Source organism: Notamacropus eugenii, chromosome X (genome assembly GCF_028372415.1).
Source record: "Notamacropus eugenii isolate mMacEug1 chromosome X, mMacEug1.pri_v2, whole genome shotgun sequence".
Lineage (NCBI taxonomy): Eukaryota > Metazoa > Chordata > Mammalia > Diprotodontia > Macropodidae > Notamacropus > Notamacropus eugenii.
Window position 1 is genome coordinate 8,725,080 of NC_092879.1, and position 16,009 is coordinate 8,741,088.

At 38.9% G+C, this 16,009-nt stretch overlaps 1 protein-coding gene across 1 annotated transcript; it reads left to right on the top strand.

Moving 5' to 3' along the window:
- The first annotated feature begins 1,337 nt into the window (after positions 1-1,337).
- Positions 1,338-15,387, top strand: LOC140515872 (putative phospholipase B-like 2). The gene is given in 6 exon segments (XM_072626688.1): positions 1,338-1,388; positions 1,826-2,071; positions 5,923-6,162; positions 14,251-14,599; positions 14,602-14,795; positions 14,797-15,387. Coding segments are annotated over 6 exon segments (1,671 nt in total).
- Positions 15,388-16,009: the final 622 nt, after the last annotated feature.

Consider the following 16,009-nt stretch of genomic DNA (forward strand, 5'->3'; position numbering starts at 1 on the left):
GTGTGACGGGGTCAAGTTAGTGTGTTAGGAAATTAATCTGTTTGGATTGAAGAAGGGAAGAGACGGTAATATAGGGAGAAATGTGTTGTCTAAAGGGAAGGATTATTTTAAATCGGTTACAGGTCTTTCAGAATAGTACTTTTTTTTTTTTTTCAATCAGATAGATAAACATGTTCCTGGAGATTTATAATCAATGTACACGGGGGTCTACAATCTCTATCACTCTTGTAAAATGACCAGTGTTTCCCAGTATTGCTAAATAGTTTTATTTTCTAAGCCTTATTTTCTTTATTCACAACATGCCCAAACACAGGAAGCACTTTTGCAAATCAACATAGAGTGGGCATGAAAAATTCACTGCTTCTTAATTTCCAGGCTCAAGTGTTCCAAGCTGCTTTCAAGAAGGATCATCTCTAAGAGGGAGTCAATGCGAATGATGCTCTTCAACTGCTTTATTTGAAAGACCAAGGAAAAGGTGAGGTAAGAGTCATTCACCAATTGGTAAAATGTTAGTGGTTGCAAAGAAGCAGTTTTCTGTAAGGGGCAGAAATCCAAGTAATCAATGGACATAAGAAGAAAAAGCAAACAACACTCCAACTCAGCAAGTAGTGCAAGAGAAATTAAAACAACTGACAGTTCACCTCCCTGGAACGGACTGGCAAAGATGAGAAAATTGGATGATGACAAATATTGTAGGGGCTGCAGGAAAATTGGCAAACGTATTATTGGGTGGGGTTGTGGCTTGCTCCAGCTATTCGGGGAAGGAATTTAGAACCAAGCCCCCAAAGTCACTCAACTGTGCATATCCAGAAATCTATAGGTATTGCCTCTAGGCCTACACTCCTAAATATGTCAAAATAAATGAAGAAAAGAATGCAGCCTGTGACAAGGAGGCAGAAACTAAGAGGGTGCTAGTTTGGGCATGGCTGAACAATTATGACATTTGTAAGAAATGAAAGGGGAGGCTTTAAGAAACTGGGAGGATTTCTATGAAGTGATGCAGAGTGAAGGGATAACTAGGTGAATCATTTACACAATGACATCATTATAAAAAAATAACTTTGAAGGGCAATTTTTATCCCTGATTAGGCCATGTCCACAGTTCCAGAGGTCCCATGATGACGTAGGCTACCCATACTCCGAACCGAGACTCTGAATAAGACATAAATTTTTGCATGTGGCCAATGCAGGTAGTTTCCCTTGACAAGCAATTTTTTTCTCCGTTTTTTTTCTTTTTTTGTTGGGGAATGGGGAGAGGTGAGACAGAAAATGTTAGTGAAATGAATAATAAAATTCCAAGTCCCACAAAATATTGAGCGTGTAGGGTTGTGAGCGCAATGCCTCTGCCAACACTCCCCGAATGCAGCCCGAACCAGATTAAAACATGTGTAACTGGGAGATGTTTAACAAAAAAATGAAAAGGCAATAAAATACAGAGGATGTTAATGTATGGTGCTCTGCGTCAATAAGAGTCGCACGCGGACAGAGGCCTCGGCATCTGTTTCATGCCACTGAGGAAACCCTCAGGCAAAGGTGTCCAGGGGAGGATCCTTCTCGCCGGTACCCGGAGCCCCGTGACAAGCACAAAGCAGACCCTTCGTAAATCCGGGAGAAGATGCGAAAAGTGGCGGTGCAGGGGGAGCTGCTGGATCTCGCCCTTCCCCACCTTTCCCCTTCCCTCCCCCCCACCCCGGCTCAGCTCTCGCTCCCTCTCCCCTTCCGCCAGCCAAGGCTATGTCTCATCACTGTGACAGGGGTGGAGTTAAGGTGCTGGACAGGGACGGAGCTCAGTGACGTCAGAACACACGGTCCGCTCCCGGCCTAGGAGGTCCAGTCGCCCCGCGAGCACGCTGCTGTCTCCCCTATAGCTTCAGGAGGGCCACGCGAGCACCAGAGCCCAGAGGGCACAGGTACACAGAGCTCAGAGCGCGGGGAGAGGCTGCTGAGGCTGCAGGGGACTAGAGGGCCCTCTGACAGAGCCACCGCCCCGCCTCGCCCCCGGCCCGCCTCCGGCCGCGCCCCGCCCTTGCCCTGCTGGGTCCTTCACTTGAAACTCTCCAGATGGCATGATGTGACTCCAGGAAAGGAAAGGATACTCTACTGCAGTAGTCACTATGATTTCCCAGGTCTACGGGGGATTCTGACAGAGTGTCTCCTGTGCCTTTGTCTCTGGCGCATTTGATCTTTCCCAAATTACCAAAAGACAATGAACATCGCAGGGTAGATGTGTCTAGAATTTGAGGTTTGAAAGATCCTGAAATCCAAGGTTGCAACTGGATGGAGGCAGGGGAAATTTCTATTCTACAGAGATCCACCCACTACAAGAGGGTTGGGCTACTCAAGCTGTTGTGTTAGCAACCTGCTATTCTGATGGTGCAAAAGTGGGGTGAAATGGAAAGTGCCTAATCACCAATCTCTCCAACTGCTTTGTGTTCTGAAGAAGTTTAAATATCACCATTCTACAAGTTGTTACAAGTTAAGCTGCTGCATCCTATTCTGCACACTCAAGGGTATTTGCAATATTTTGCTTTTCTTATGTATATAGTAATAATATCCATTCATATTTTATATTGAATCTCTTGTTTTCAATCCCCCAACCCCTTTTTGGAGTATGCCACAGATTTGGGAGCTATGTGCTAATTGCCTGATTACAATTTGCTGTCTGAATTTGAAGGGGATGGAGATTTAATGAGCTAATAAACATTTTGAAAAGGACCCCCACCCTTACCAGACGTAATCCCTATAGAAAAGAATCTGGACCAGATTACATGGCTAGTTACAGAGCTGTGAGAGGTAAATGCCACAGTGTTTGTGAGCCCAACCCGAGGGTGCCTAAATAAAAATGCTAAACAGTCAGACATACAGATACAGAGATGTATAGATAGAAGACAGATGAACTAAGGGTTAAATAATAGAAAATATGAGAATGGTATGCACATGAGCATCACTGATGCAGATATTGAACTTTCAAAAATAATATTCTACAACAGATTTCATTTTTACTGTCAGAGAATTCATTCAGGGATGCTGAGAATATAAGATGCTGTTTTTGTTCAGTCATTCAGTTTTGTCTGACTATACGTGACTCTCTGGACTTTGTGCATGGAATTTTCTTCAGTGGTTTGGCCAATTCCTTCTCCAGATAATACAAGATCCTCCTGCACTTATGTTGTTTGTAATTTATAAAGGAAAATATCTGACTTGATAGACCCAACCTCTCTTTTCATTAGGTTGTTTCCCATGTATCCATCAAAACTATTAAAGTTTCCTTGAATCGTATAACAATAGAGACATCTTTTTTATCCCACTGACCGTAAATGTCAGGTGAGGTCCAAAAGGGGAAAAAATATGATCACCAAATGTGGTCACCACTGTGATTGAGCAAATTTATTCCAGAGTGTGATTTGAAGATACTATCCACGTGAAATGAAAGGACAGCAAATAAGGTCCCCCCAAAACTCAGAAGGGCCCCTATGGTAAACTAGCGGGAGGACAGGGACCAAAGTCACCTAAGATTTTCAGAAAACATTATTTACATATGTTTGGCATTATTTTCTTTAAAATGAAAAAGAATTTTGTTTTGAGTTCCAAATTATTTCCCTCCTTCCCACACCTTTTCTCACCCACTGAAAAGGCAAGCAGTATAACAACTGTACATGCCAAATCACACAAACTATTTCTATATTAATCATTCTGCAAAAAAAATGAAAAAAGTGAGAAATTTATACTTCCATTTGCACTTAGAGTTCATCAATTCTCTCTGTGGAGGTGGTTAGGAATTTTTCATCATGAGGCCTTTGGAATTGTCTTGGATCATCATTACAAAATTGCTGTTACTGTGTACAGTGTTCTCCTAGTTCTCACTTCATGTTGCATTAGTTAATGTAAACCTTGTCTATTTTTTTTTTGCTGAAACCTCTCCGTCATCATTTCTTGAACATACCCTTAATTTCCAATTCTCCGTTACCATAAAAAGAGCGGATACAAATCTTTTCTGTACATGTATGTCCTTTTTTCGCCTCTTTTCTTCGCTCTAGTAGTGATATTTTCTGATCGGAGGGTATACACAATTCTATGGTCCTTTGGGCATAGTTACCAATTGTTTTCCAGAATGAGTGAATCAGTTTATATCGCCACCAACAATTCATTAGTGTACCTATTTTTCCCTCATCCCTTCCGGGATTTACCATTTTAAAATAGTTTACATTGCCGCATGACATAGTAAGTTTATTAGCAATAAAATTTAAAGTCCTTGATATGTTTTTACTTGACAGATTCTGTGTCAGATCAGTAAGCAAAATTCAACTGTCAAGTACACTGCAATAAAATAAGACAATTTAAAACTGAAATGACTTTTATGTATAAAGTGAATCTCCAAATAAAAAAAAATTGATGTTTATAAAACTGGCTATTCTCTCTACGGGATAACAAAACTCAATTTTTAGAATAGTTTTATCAGTAAAACGGTAGCATATCATTTGAGCTTAAGAAGCAGGTAGTTTAACGTTTACATCTGCAGCTCAATTTACACATCCAATCAGAGAATGCATACAGATGATAAAATTATGCACTTGTTGGTAAAATATTAATTCCAACAACTACTGAGAAGAAGGAGGGAGATAAAAGCACACACATTTCTGGTCTTTCTGGTCACTTTCTTAACATTTAAAAATGGAAATATCAATTTTGTAGCCTCCCCAAAACAAGAAGACTACAATTTTTCTAAGGTGAGCCTTCATTTTAATATCTTTATCATTCTAGGTGGAATTCTGAAGTGCAAAATACCAAATGATTTCAGCATGTGCATCATTTTTTATTTTCACAATTTTCTATAGAACAGCACAATTAGTAGAAGCATACATTGAAACTAATTGAGTATGCTAGTGGTAATCACTCTCAAAAGATACAGCAGGACTTCAAGCAAGGCAAAATATGAAAGATATAAAAATCAACATAATAGCCAACGTTTAATAATTGCATTTTAGTGACATACAGCACAAATGAAAGTTTCCAAACTTCTTTATTTATAAATAACTGAAAAGAATTTTTTAATTGTTCTAAAAAAAAACCCTAAGAATTAAGGTTCAGATGAATGGAATACAGAAACAAACCAAAAAGAAAAAATATGAATATCAATGGAATAGACTAACTATAAATTCTTTTTTAGCTTTTGCTCAACAAAGATCGTTGAGTTTCTTTCTTTTTTTTTCTTTTTTTTTTTGAACAAAGAAATTTTTATTTTGACATCTAAATAAGTGTTGGCTGCTCAGGTTATGGCTCTTGCCATCTGTAGAAAGAAAAAAAAATTCTTATAGAACTGACACAAACCAATACTCATGAGAAACATGTGCAGATCAATGAAGGAAACCGAGAAAGCCATGACAAAATATGCCAGTCTTGTCTTTATAATATAATATACAGTCATGGAAATAACTTCGCGTTTATACAGTGCTTCAAGGTTTTTTCAAAATACTTTATACATTATATTCTTAAGTCATCTCGTCACTTGACACACACTGAAAGCCCATCTCTTGCTTTAACTTTTGCATAGATGCCATCCAAAAATTTTCTGATATTCTTGTTTTTGACTGTGGAGGCCTGTTGAGTCAGGGTAGCTGAGTTTCAAACAATTTCAATGTCATTTCCTTCAAGAATTAACTCATCTTTTGGGACTTCAGCAAAAGCACAAGCAACACCTGGTCTCATGCGCAAGAAATTTCTGATTTCAACAAGTGAACCATTGTCTTGAATAACAACATTGATGGGGAAGTGAGCACACACAGAGCTCATCTCATAAGGAAAACTCAGGGTAATGCCTTTGATCATGTTTTGTACATAACTAGAGATTGTACTTACTGTTGCAAGTTCTTTTCAATTTCCCCACTGATTGTCCACCAGAAGCCTTTTTTTCTCCTTTCCAAGGAACCTGAGCTCAACATTGATATGGTTGAAGTCCCTGTGGAGGATTCCTCTGGGCTCCTTCACAGTAACTGTCTGACCCTTGAAAGAGATGTCAATATTTTCTGTGATGTCTATGGTCTGGTTACTCAGGACGATCTTCTTTCTGGTAGCGAATGGGCCAAAGCGATCATTGAGTTTCTAACGCATCATTCAGCAGTGGCTGTGATTTCTGAAGTTGCTAGTGATATCTTACTGCTACATGTGCTTAGCATTTGTCATTTCTGATAGATACCCCAGAGTTATTTGAATATGCGTTTTTGTAATCCAGAGTGATTTTGAGCAATTTTTTTTCATATAACTACGTACATAGCTTGGACTTCTGAAAAGTGTGTGTTCATATCCTTTGACGATCTATAAATTGCGGAATGGGTGTTATTTTATACAAATTTGACTCAAATGTGTATATACTTGAGGAGTGATTGATGTAATATCTATTTATCAATATATCAGAGAAATTAGCTGCAAAATTTTTGTGTTATTGTTTCACTGCGTATGGTACCTTTTAACAAAATATAGTTCCCCAAATATCTCTTTTAGTTAGGTTCATTTTTGCTTTTGCTTTGTCTCAGATTATGATCACTGCTGCTATAATTTTATTTCTCCTCATGCATATTAGATTCTGCTTCAGTCCTTTATCTTTGTGTGTGTGTTTCTGTTTTAAATGTTTTTCATATAAGCAATATATTGTTGGATTCTGGTTTCTAATCCATTCCACTTAACCAAGTTATCTGATTCTGTTTGATGGGTGAGTGCTCATCCCATTCACATTTGTGATCACTGACTGTATTTTTCTTCATTCCATTTTCTTCTATTTCTTCTTTTCCTTCTCTTTTTATCTTGTCCCTCCTCGAAGTTCTATTTTGCTGTAACAACTGACTCTGTTATTCCACCTCTTTCTTTGTCTTATTCACTTTCCCTCAAATTTTCCTATTGAATAAGATGGATTTCCCCACACAGCCAAGTGTGTGTCTTTGTCTGTGTGTGTGTGTCTGTGTGTATACATGCTTCCTTCTTTGATCCATTTGCAATGAGATTGAGGTGCAAGAAATGTCCCTTCCACCTCATTTACACTTCCATTGTGAAAGCTCTTCCTTTTGTGCTTCTTTTCCATGTGAATATTTCCCCATGCTACCTCTCCTTTCCCCTTCTCTCAGCAACTCTCTCTTTTTCACACCTTCATTTTTTTGGAGATCATAATCAACTCACACCCATACCTTCTGACTATGTGTACTCGTTTTAATGCCCCTAATAATGGGAAAGTCCTAATGAGTTACATGAATCGTTTTCCCACATAGGAATGTAAACACTTTAACTTTACTGTTTCCTTTGTGATTTTTCTTTCATGTTTGCCATTTTATACTCCTTTAGAGTCTTCTGTTTGAATGTCAAATTTCCTATTCCTCTCTAGTCTTTCAGGAGGAATACTTGAACGTCCGCTATTTTATTAAATGTCCATTTCACCCCTGAACGATTGTATTCAGTTTTCCTTGGTAGGTGATTCTTTGTTTTACTTTTAGCCATTTTGCCTTCTGGAATACCATATTCCAAGTCTTCTGCTTCTTTAACATGGAAGCTACTAAAGCTTGTATGTTCCTGACTGTGGCTCCACAATATTTGAACTGCTTCTTTCTGGTTTCTTGCAGTATTTTTTCCTTGTATTAGGAGCACTGGAACTTGGCCATTGTATTCCAGGGAGTTTTCATTTTGACATCTCTTTTAAGATGTGGTCAGTGAATTCTTTTGATTTCTATTTTACCCTCTGGATTTAAGATACTCAGCAATTTTTCATCATAAATTTTTGAAATGTTATGTCTAGCGTTTTTTTTTTTTAATCATGGCTTTCTGGTACCCCAGTAATTATTATGTTGTATCTATTTTTGATCTGTTTTCCACATCAGTTGTTTTTCTGATAAAATAATTCTCATTTCCTTCTAATTTTCTCTTTCTTTTGACTTTGTTATATTGCTTCTTGTTCTCTCACAGAGTCCTTAGATTCCATCTTCCTGAATCTAACTTTTAATGAATTATGTTCTTCAGTGAGATTTTGCATCTCTTTTTGTATTTTGGCCTATTTGCTTTAAAATGAGTTCTTTTCTTAGGGGATTTTTGTGTGTGACTTTTTTTCATTGGGCCAATTCTGTTTTTTAAATTATTCCTTTCTTCAATGGCTTTTTTTGTGCCTTGTTTACCAAGTTGCTAATTCTCATTTCATAATTTTCTTGCACTAATCTCATTTATTTTCCCAGTTTTTCCTCTACCATTCTTTTCTCTTTAGCAATTCCAGTAATTTTCTTTGGGCTTGGGTCCAATTATCATTTTTGTTTGAGACTTTGATTGTAGCTTTTTCCTCATTGCCCTGCTTTGATTTTGCTTGTTGGTCTATCCTGCCGCCATAGTAGCTTTTTATGTTCAAGGTTATTTTTTAATATGTGTTTCTTTGTTTGTTATTGTTTGATCATTGTTCCATACTATTTATTGAATTTGAACTATATGTTAAAATTGGGCATCTCCCTTGTGGAAGCAGCAGCACTGTCCCAGCCTTGAAGCTTTTTCACACTGCTGTTTACAGAGCTAGTTTTGGGAGACTATAAGTCGTTGGTGATCCCAAGGTGGGGAGATCTGGGCAGAGGTGTGGTCACTGCTTTCCTCATCCATGTGCTTTGGTTTTGACCCAAGAAGTGTCCCTGGCCCCTGTGCCTGTGAGTACAACCACCCCTCTCCACCATGGAACCACAACCAGAACTACTCTGAGGAATAGAGTTGCCAGTCAGCACCAGCTGTACTGAGTGATAGCAACAAGATGCCTGTAATCACTTTCTGACAAGGTGTCTGGTCCCCTTTCTATCTCTTGACTCAGAGTTCCTGAAGCAGCTGCTGCAATCAATATTCCTGCTTTTGCATTTGAGCATTCCCGAAAGACTTCCACCCTGGGGTCACAATCCTCTACAGTACATTTTCCCAAGTGTTTTTTAGACTACGAGGATGTCTCCCCATGACCTTTGACTGGCTCTGCCACTCTAAAATGTTGAGAGAATTCAGCTGGGTTGCAGCCTCCCATCCTCCACCTTGTATCTGCTGTCTCCAAAATCACAGAAAATTGAAAATTTGGGTGGCTTTTGGCTTCCATCATTTTAGGGAGTATTCATTGCAATGAGATCATAGATACCTTTGACCATTTAGCAAATAAATACCCTGCCCTTCCCTCCTCCAGAATGATGGAAATCAATTGGATGACATTATATAGAATCCCAGAGTGACTGAGGAAAGAAGAACTTTTAATGCTCATGTACATCAATCACTTCATTTTACAGATGAGTAAAAGGAGGATCAAAAATAGAAATGGCTTGCTTAATGGTATGTTTTGAACCCAGCGTCCTGATTTCAAAACTTCCTGGTGACATTGTGATGTATACAGACATCCCTGCTGGACCTAAGGAAGGTAGTCAGGAGACACAAAATTTTGTGCCCTCCAGCTCCAGGAACTGACACTTTCAGTGAAGGACAAGACTCTAAAACTCCATGCTAGGAGAAATGACAGCATCTCCTCTGAAATGAAAATCAGAATTAAACTGGAAAACTGCTTCCAAACTAAAAGCCACCATGGCTGAGATCTTACTGCAGAATCTATCAAAAGTGCTGCTGCCACCATCCTCTGCTATCTTTGAAGAGACATAAGGAACAAAATGGGACAAAAATCTCAGAAATGGCTCTAGGCTATTAGGAAACCATAACAGCACGTGCTATAGTGAGAAATCAGCCAGAGTCTCAGTACCAATGCCCATCCCCATTCACCAATACCACCACCCTAAGCCCTTGGTAGAAAGAGGTCCACTCTTTGACCATTTTTTATTGGTGTTTCAATAAGGAAAATCAATGCACAGTAAATGCTGTTATTTGTACCCTGGGTGGATACTGTTTCTCTATCAGAGAAGGTGCTGTGGGATCAGGCCTCATCCATGGTGGCTGTCTAGACTCACATCTTTCTGTAGAGATCCACACTCAGTTTTGTAAGAGCAAATATGTGGCAACTAGCTCTGACTTCATTCATTTATCACCATTGAATCCTCTTCAGGGCCAGCCAGGGTGGCTTGATAGGTGGTTGAAGCTTCTGGGAGCTTCTTCTACTTTCTTGTATTTCAGAAAACGGATGATCAGGACATTTTCAGATGTGTTTAGGGTTACCAGTCAAGAAACTAGTTCTTGCCCTTGATCTGTTATCCCCCACTGCTTTCTAACCCCAATAAATGCTTGTTTACTGACTGACAGACTGATTAATTTCAAGAAATAGCAGCAAAGAATAAAGCAGGATGTAGGTTGTTATATCTGAACAGGGAATTGTATTGATAGCAAGGATGGCATCTATTTTTTTCCTTAGGATGATCAAACAAGATCAAGAGAGAGAAGATTCTCCCTCCATCTCTGTCTCTGTCTCTTCCCCTCCCTATCTTCCTTCCTATCACCAGACACAGTGGAGAGATATGAGGTCCAATACCTTCTTGATCTCTCTGTTCTCCAGGTCTTCCACGTCCAGCCAAAGCAGAAGTAGAGGCAATGGCAAGGAGCCCAAGGCTGAGGCCTCTCCTTCTCCCCCAGGTAAAGTCTCTACTTCTTCCAACCCCTCAAATGAATTTGTTTCCAACTAACTTCTTAACTTATAGACATCACTTAATGCAATACTTGGCATGACTTAAGCCCTTAATAATTTTTTAAATGAAATTAAATTTATTATTTGTAACATTTTAAATTTTGAGATGTCTCCATCACTCTCTCCCTACCCCCATTAGGTAAAAAGCCACCATTTGACAGATTTTACATATATTAGTCCTAAATGCCTAGGCCCAAGGCTCAGTAGCCTTTTACAAGCAGGAACTATATGAAACCAGGTGGGCGGATTTCTTGTGTATGAAAATGAATTAAGATGTCACTGTCATTGAGTTGTTGGTGCTTTTTTTTTTTGTTTAATTGTGTTTGCGTGTGTGTGTGTGTGTGTGTGTGCAATGGGGTCATTTGAGATTGGTCGAAAGACATAACAAAACTAAAAATGAAGCTCAAAAAGAATATTCAGAGTCCTAAGAAGGTTTCACCTCATAGGACAAGACACAAAATTTACAATAAATTAGCTAAAAAATTAAAATGCATCGGGCCTTCTTAAAAATCACACAGAAGATTTTTACTTTACATTCCTTTCCACCAGTATTTGTCTTTCTCAAAACAAGTTTAAATTTACCCTGTGCTAATAAGGCAGTTACTAGAACCGACTGAAGTAATATGTGATACATATAAGTTCACAGAGATAGTTTATATGGTAATTGTAAATATCCAGACTGAGAGCTATATCTTATTCAAATCGTAAAGAAAAAATGCATTTTTTAAAAAACTGTGAACTTTGTTAAAACTAAGTTGGCATAAAATCCCCTAAATTTCATCAGTAAATTCTAAATTACCAAACAAAATTGCTTCCTAATTAGCACCACCCTCTCATCAGACAGTGTTTACAATGAGGAGATGTACTTTTGTAAGTAATGCAAAGGTAAAAATATACCTAATTAGATTAGCCTCATTAAACTAACCCTTAATAATTTAGTCAACAATCTTACAATTTTCATAAGTGACAGCTGAATGATTTTAGATGAAACTTCCTCTTTACTGTAGACTAGTACTTTAGAAATAGCAGTTTGGAAATGTTTTTTCCTTTTCTTTTAACAGCTAAACTCATAATGTAGCAACAGTATATCTGCATATCTATCAGTGTATCTGCACAGTATCATAAACAACATCATGGACTTCAAACATAGAACTCATTTCTAGTCAAGGTACCTCAAGTCAGTTGAATGCATCTCTAAATTACTTTACACAGAAAATCATTCTGAACAAATATACGTGAAACTTCCACAAACTGATTTATGAACTTTTTTTTACTTACAAATCTGTCAAATAATATTTCATTAAAATGTAGATAAAAATCCAGATTGAAAACAAATAATTTTTCTCATTATTATAATCTGTATAAAGTGAAATCTGTCTGTTTGTCCTTCGTTTAACACTGAATTTATGACATAACAACATTTGAATTACAAGAGTATCTATTTTTCCAACTATGCTGATGTTATCAAATTAAGAAAGGCACACATGTCAGTTTGAATTCATACCTGTTATCATTTGGTTAGTTTAAAATATTCTAGACTAAGTGTTATGTCGTTGCTTTTAGAATTTGTTACTCCACCAGATTCTGGATGACTGATGTTTGGCTAAGGCAAAAAACACACCTAAGAAATTTGATCTAACCTTGGCAGGGCCTGCTGTTTCCTCAGACAAAAGTCTTTGAATTCTCACAGGAGTTAATTAAATAATTCTTAATTTGAAGAACAGAAGGAAACATTTAAAGTCCCATATAATAGTCACAGATCAAAATAATCAATATTTTTCACCACATCCAATATTTATATACTATCAGGTTTATAATATGAGTTGGCTATAGACAGTCCTGAAATATGGGTGAATGCAACTAACCAGATCCTTATCTAACTGCACTCAGAGGAAACTGAAGCTGAAGTTGAAAAAAAATCTTTCTTAGGCCAGTATGATCCAATGGTTAGAGACCAATATTTGATTTGTATTTTTTAAGGAATAAAAATCTTTTCCTTAGAAATGGCTAGGTCTTAACTGAAATTCAATCACTGTACTTTAACCTGATCATGGAGTTAGATGTTGAAGTCTTAAAATATTGACACCCTACTCAGTTGTCAATCTGCTACAAAGGCAAGCACTCAATGTTACTTTAAACTGTGAGCAGTCTGGTAAGATTTTAAGATTCTGACTTTGACAAATGAGGACATTTTTTAAGGTTCCTTTTTGTACCAACTTCTCAGATAACTGTTATTACTATCTTCTAGAGTTCTAAAAATTTTTAATACCATATTTATATCCATAACGCAAAAGAACTGAGTAAGAATTTACTTTTCTAATAATATTTCTAACATAATGAATTATCAGATTAATGTTAGGTACTTTTCTTTATATGCATTACACATCCCATAATGGGTAACTTGGCTTAAAATCATCCCACTAACAAGTTTCCTGAATTAGAATAATGATAATAATGAATTCCACTTAAAATGTGACCAGCATTAATCCAATTACATCTGGACCTATTTTTGAAATGTTACCATTTAGAACCTGCATTTATAATTTCAATTATTTAGTGTTATATTTCACTCAAAGGCCATTCACTCCAAGCATTTCATAATATGAGCTTTATTATTTCCACCTAACCTACCGCAAAAGATTTTAAGTGACAGTAATTTATTCCAATTACCATACTTAAGAACACCTTTTTTATCAAATTTCTCCTAACCCTCTATTGGTTTGAAATCAAACCACAAAATTTTCAGTCTCAGTCTTTCTATTTAAACAAAGTCCAACTTGCTCACACCTTCTCAACATGCTTAAATGATCTGAAACCAGGGCATGGGCACCGAGATCAACTGTCCGGGAACAGGAGGGGCTTGAAGCAGTTGCCCACCTGCTGTGTGTAGGGTACATCCTCTATTTGTCCCTAAAACTTCTTATCTACCTTTCATATTTTCCCTCCAGACTTTTTTTCTCTTTTCAGATGCTTTCAAACTCATTGCTCAGACTACACAGCTTTCTTTTACATGTCAACCATATTCCAGACTGCTCATACTGTTGTTAAATCTTCTCAATCTACAGAATTCATTTCAACCCAAGTGATTTTCTTCCTTAATTTACCTAGCACAATTATAACCCTTTGCTTGATTAGCTGCAATTTTGTTGTGGTCTCCTAGATCAAAGAGCTCCAAACCACTCACATTTTCCCTTCAAAGATAGAATATGTACTGCCTACCACTAGCTGCAGAAGAAGATTGTGGGACAAATATCTGTTTTTAAAAATCCATTAAGATGTTTTTAGTAACCACAAAACATTTAAATGACTTGGTTAAGCCTGGGAATCGAGTTCTAGGTTCTCTCATCCCTGTTAACAGATGATCAGTAATGCTACTGTAGGGACCAACTTAAAGCAATTTGCAAATTAATCGTACGTACTCTCATCTCTTTTCTGATTATGCTTCATTTACAATTCCTAAGTAAAGAGAGCTATTTTTTCTCTCAAAATTTTTACAGACAATGCTTATACAAACAGCCTTTATAATGATAACCTCTCTTGTAAACATAAATTGCTGAAATTCTAAGGTGATTGCTTTGAAGGCCACTATAGAAAAAAAAATCCTTGACAAAAGTGTGTCTTAGAAAGAGAAAAACTCGTGTTAGGGCAGCCATTTGGCCTTAGGAGTGGCACTGGGGCTGGAGATGGTGCTGAGCCTGCCTCAGCCCTGGCTGCTACCGCAGTACTCAATGACCAGTTTGGTGGTAATGAAAGCAGCTATAGGTCAGCTCAACGTGGTGGAGGGCTGGGAGGCTGGGATCATCTCCTGGGCCCACCTCACCAATGCCATGGGTGAGAACGAGTGGACCTTCTTGCATTTGGCTACCAATGAGAAATTCAGTGATGTCCTGCAGGCCTGTGCAGGCAGGGTGGGGGAGGTAGCTGTGTCTGCTGAGCTCATATACATGCACTGGGTGAACACGGTGGTGGATTTCTGTGGCCCCTTCAAGTATGAGACTGTGAAAACCTGAAGAACTACATCAAGCTGAACCTGACTTGAATGCAGAAGCAGATTGTGTCTGGCAAGGATGTCGAGTACTGGCATCAGGTCGAGCTTGCTCTCCTGCAGCTGAAGGGACTGGAGGACAGCTACCAGGGACGCATAGCTTTCCCATCTAAGAATTTTGCTATCATGCCCTTTGGCTTCCTCTTTTTTCCAGTTGTCGGGCGATTTGGAGGACCTGGAGCCAGCCCTGATCAAGACAGAGCAGAGTTGGGACATGGGCTCGGGTTTCTGCTCAGCGCTCATCAAGCTGCTGCCCAACAGCAGTGAGCTCCTGGTGTCCCAGGACGCTTGGAATTCTTACCAGCACATGTTCAAGAAATGTGACTTCCTCTTCTGGACGCTGCCCAAAGGTGGGTCTCCATTTATCCCTAAGAACAAGCAAAGTTTCTCCTCCTACCCTGGAATCATCTTCCCCTGTGATGACTTCTATATCTTGAGCAGTAGGTTGGTGACCCTGGAGACGAGCTCCAGCGACAGCAACGCGGAGCTGTGGAAGCACGTTAAGCCTCAGAACAGCGTTATCCAGTGGCTACCTAATATCATGGTCAGCCAACTGGCCCAGGACGGCTCCACGTGGTCTGCCATCTTTAAGAAATTCAACAGTGGCACATACAACAACCAGTGGATGATTATAGGTTACAATGCTTTCGTTTCTGGAAAGTACAAGCCCATTAATGGCAGCCCCTCCCCTTCTGATGGCCACACTCAGAGTGCCCCTGGGGTTTGTGGGGACTGAGCCTTGGTCTCTCTAGTTGTCACACCAAAAATGGATGCAATGTTATTAAAAGTGACAGACCATGGCCTCCAGCCCTGGTCTGCTTTTGAGAGGGGTTCAGGATATTGCTGGCTAGGAGTGGGTCAGAGCTTACAAAGAATCAAGACTTCAGAGATGAAAAGGACCTCACTGTCCAAGCTTGTCCACCTAAGTCCAACCCCGACCTGAGCTGAAATTCCCCTTTCCAGGCAAGAGGAATTTGGGTGGGTCACAGTTTTCCTGGGCCTCCCCATAAGGTAGTCCACTTCTGTGACGTGAGGCAAGTCACTCGATTCTCTGGGGCTCAGTTTCCTAATCTGAGAAATGGGGAGTTGGCCTAGGTGGCTTCATAAGGTCCTTTACTGTTCTCCCTGAGCTCCACCATGGAAGGACAGTGAGAGGTGGGTGACTAGACCCCAGAGGGCTGATTTGGGGATGCAGAGAGGAGCACCAGCCTGCTTCAGTCTTAAAATCAGAGCACAGGAGCAAATTCCTCTTTGTCCATGTATCCCTAATGCCTAGAACAGCAAATGAGTGAAGTATTTATTGAATGCTTTTTTTATGCTAAGCTCTGTGGAAAAAAGTTGTAATGAACCTTGATGTA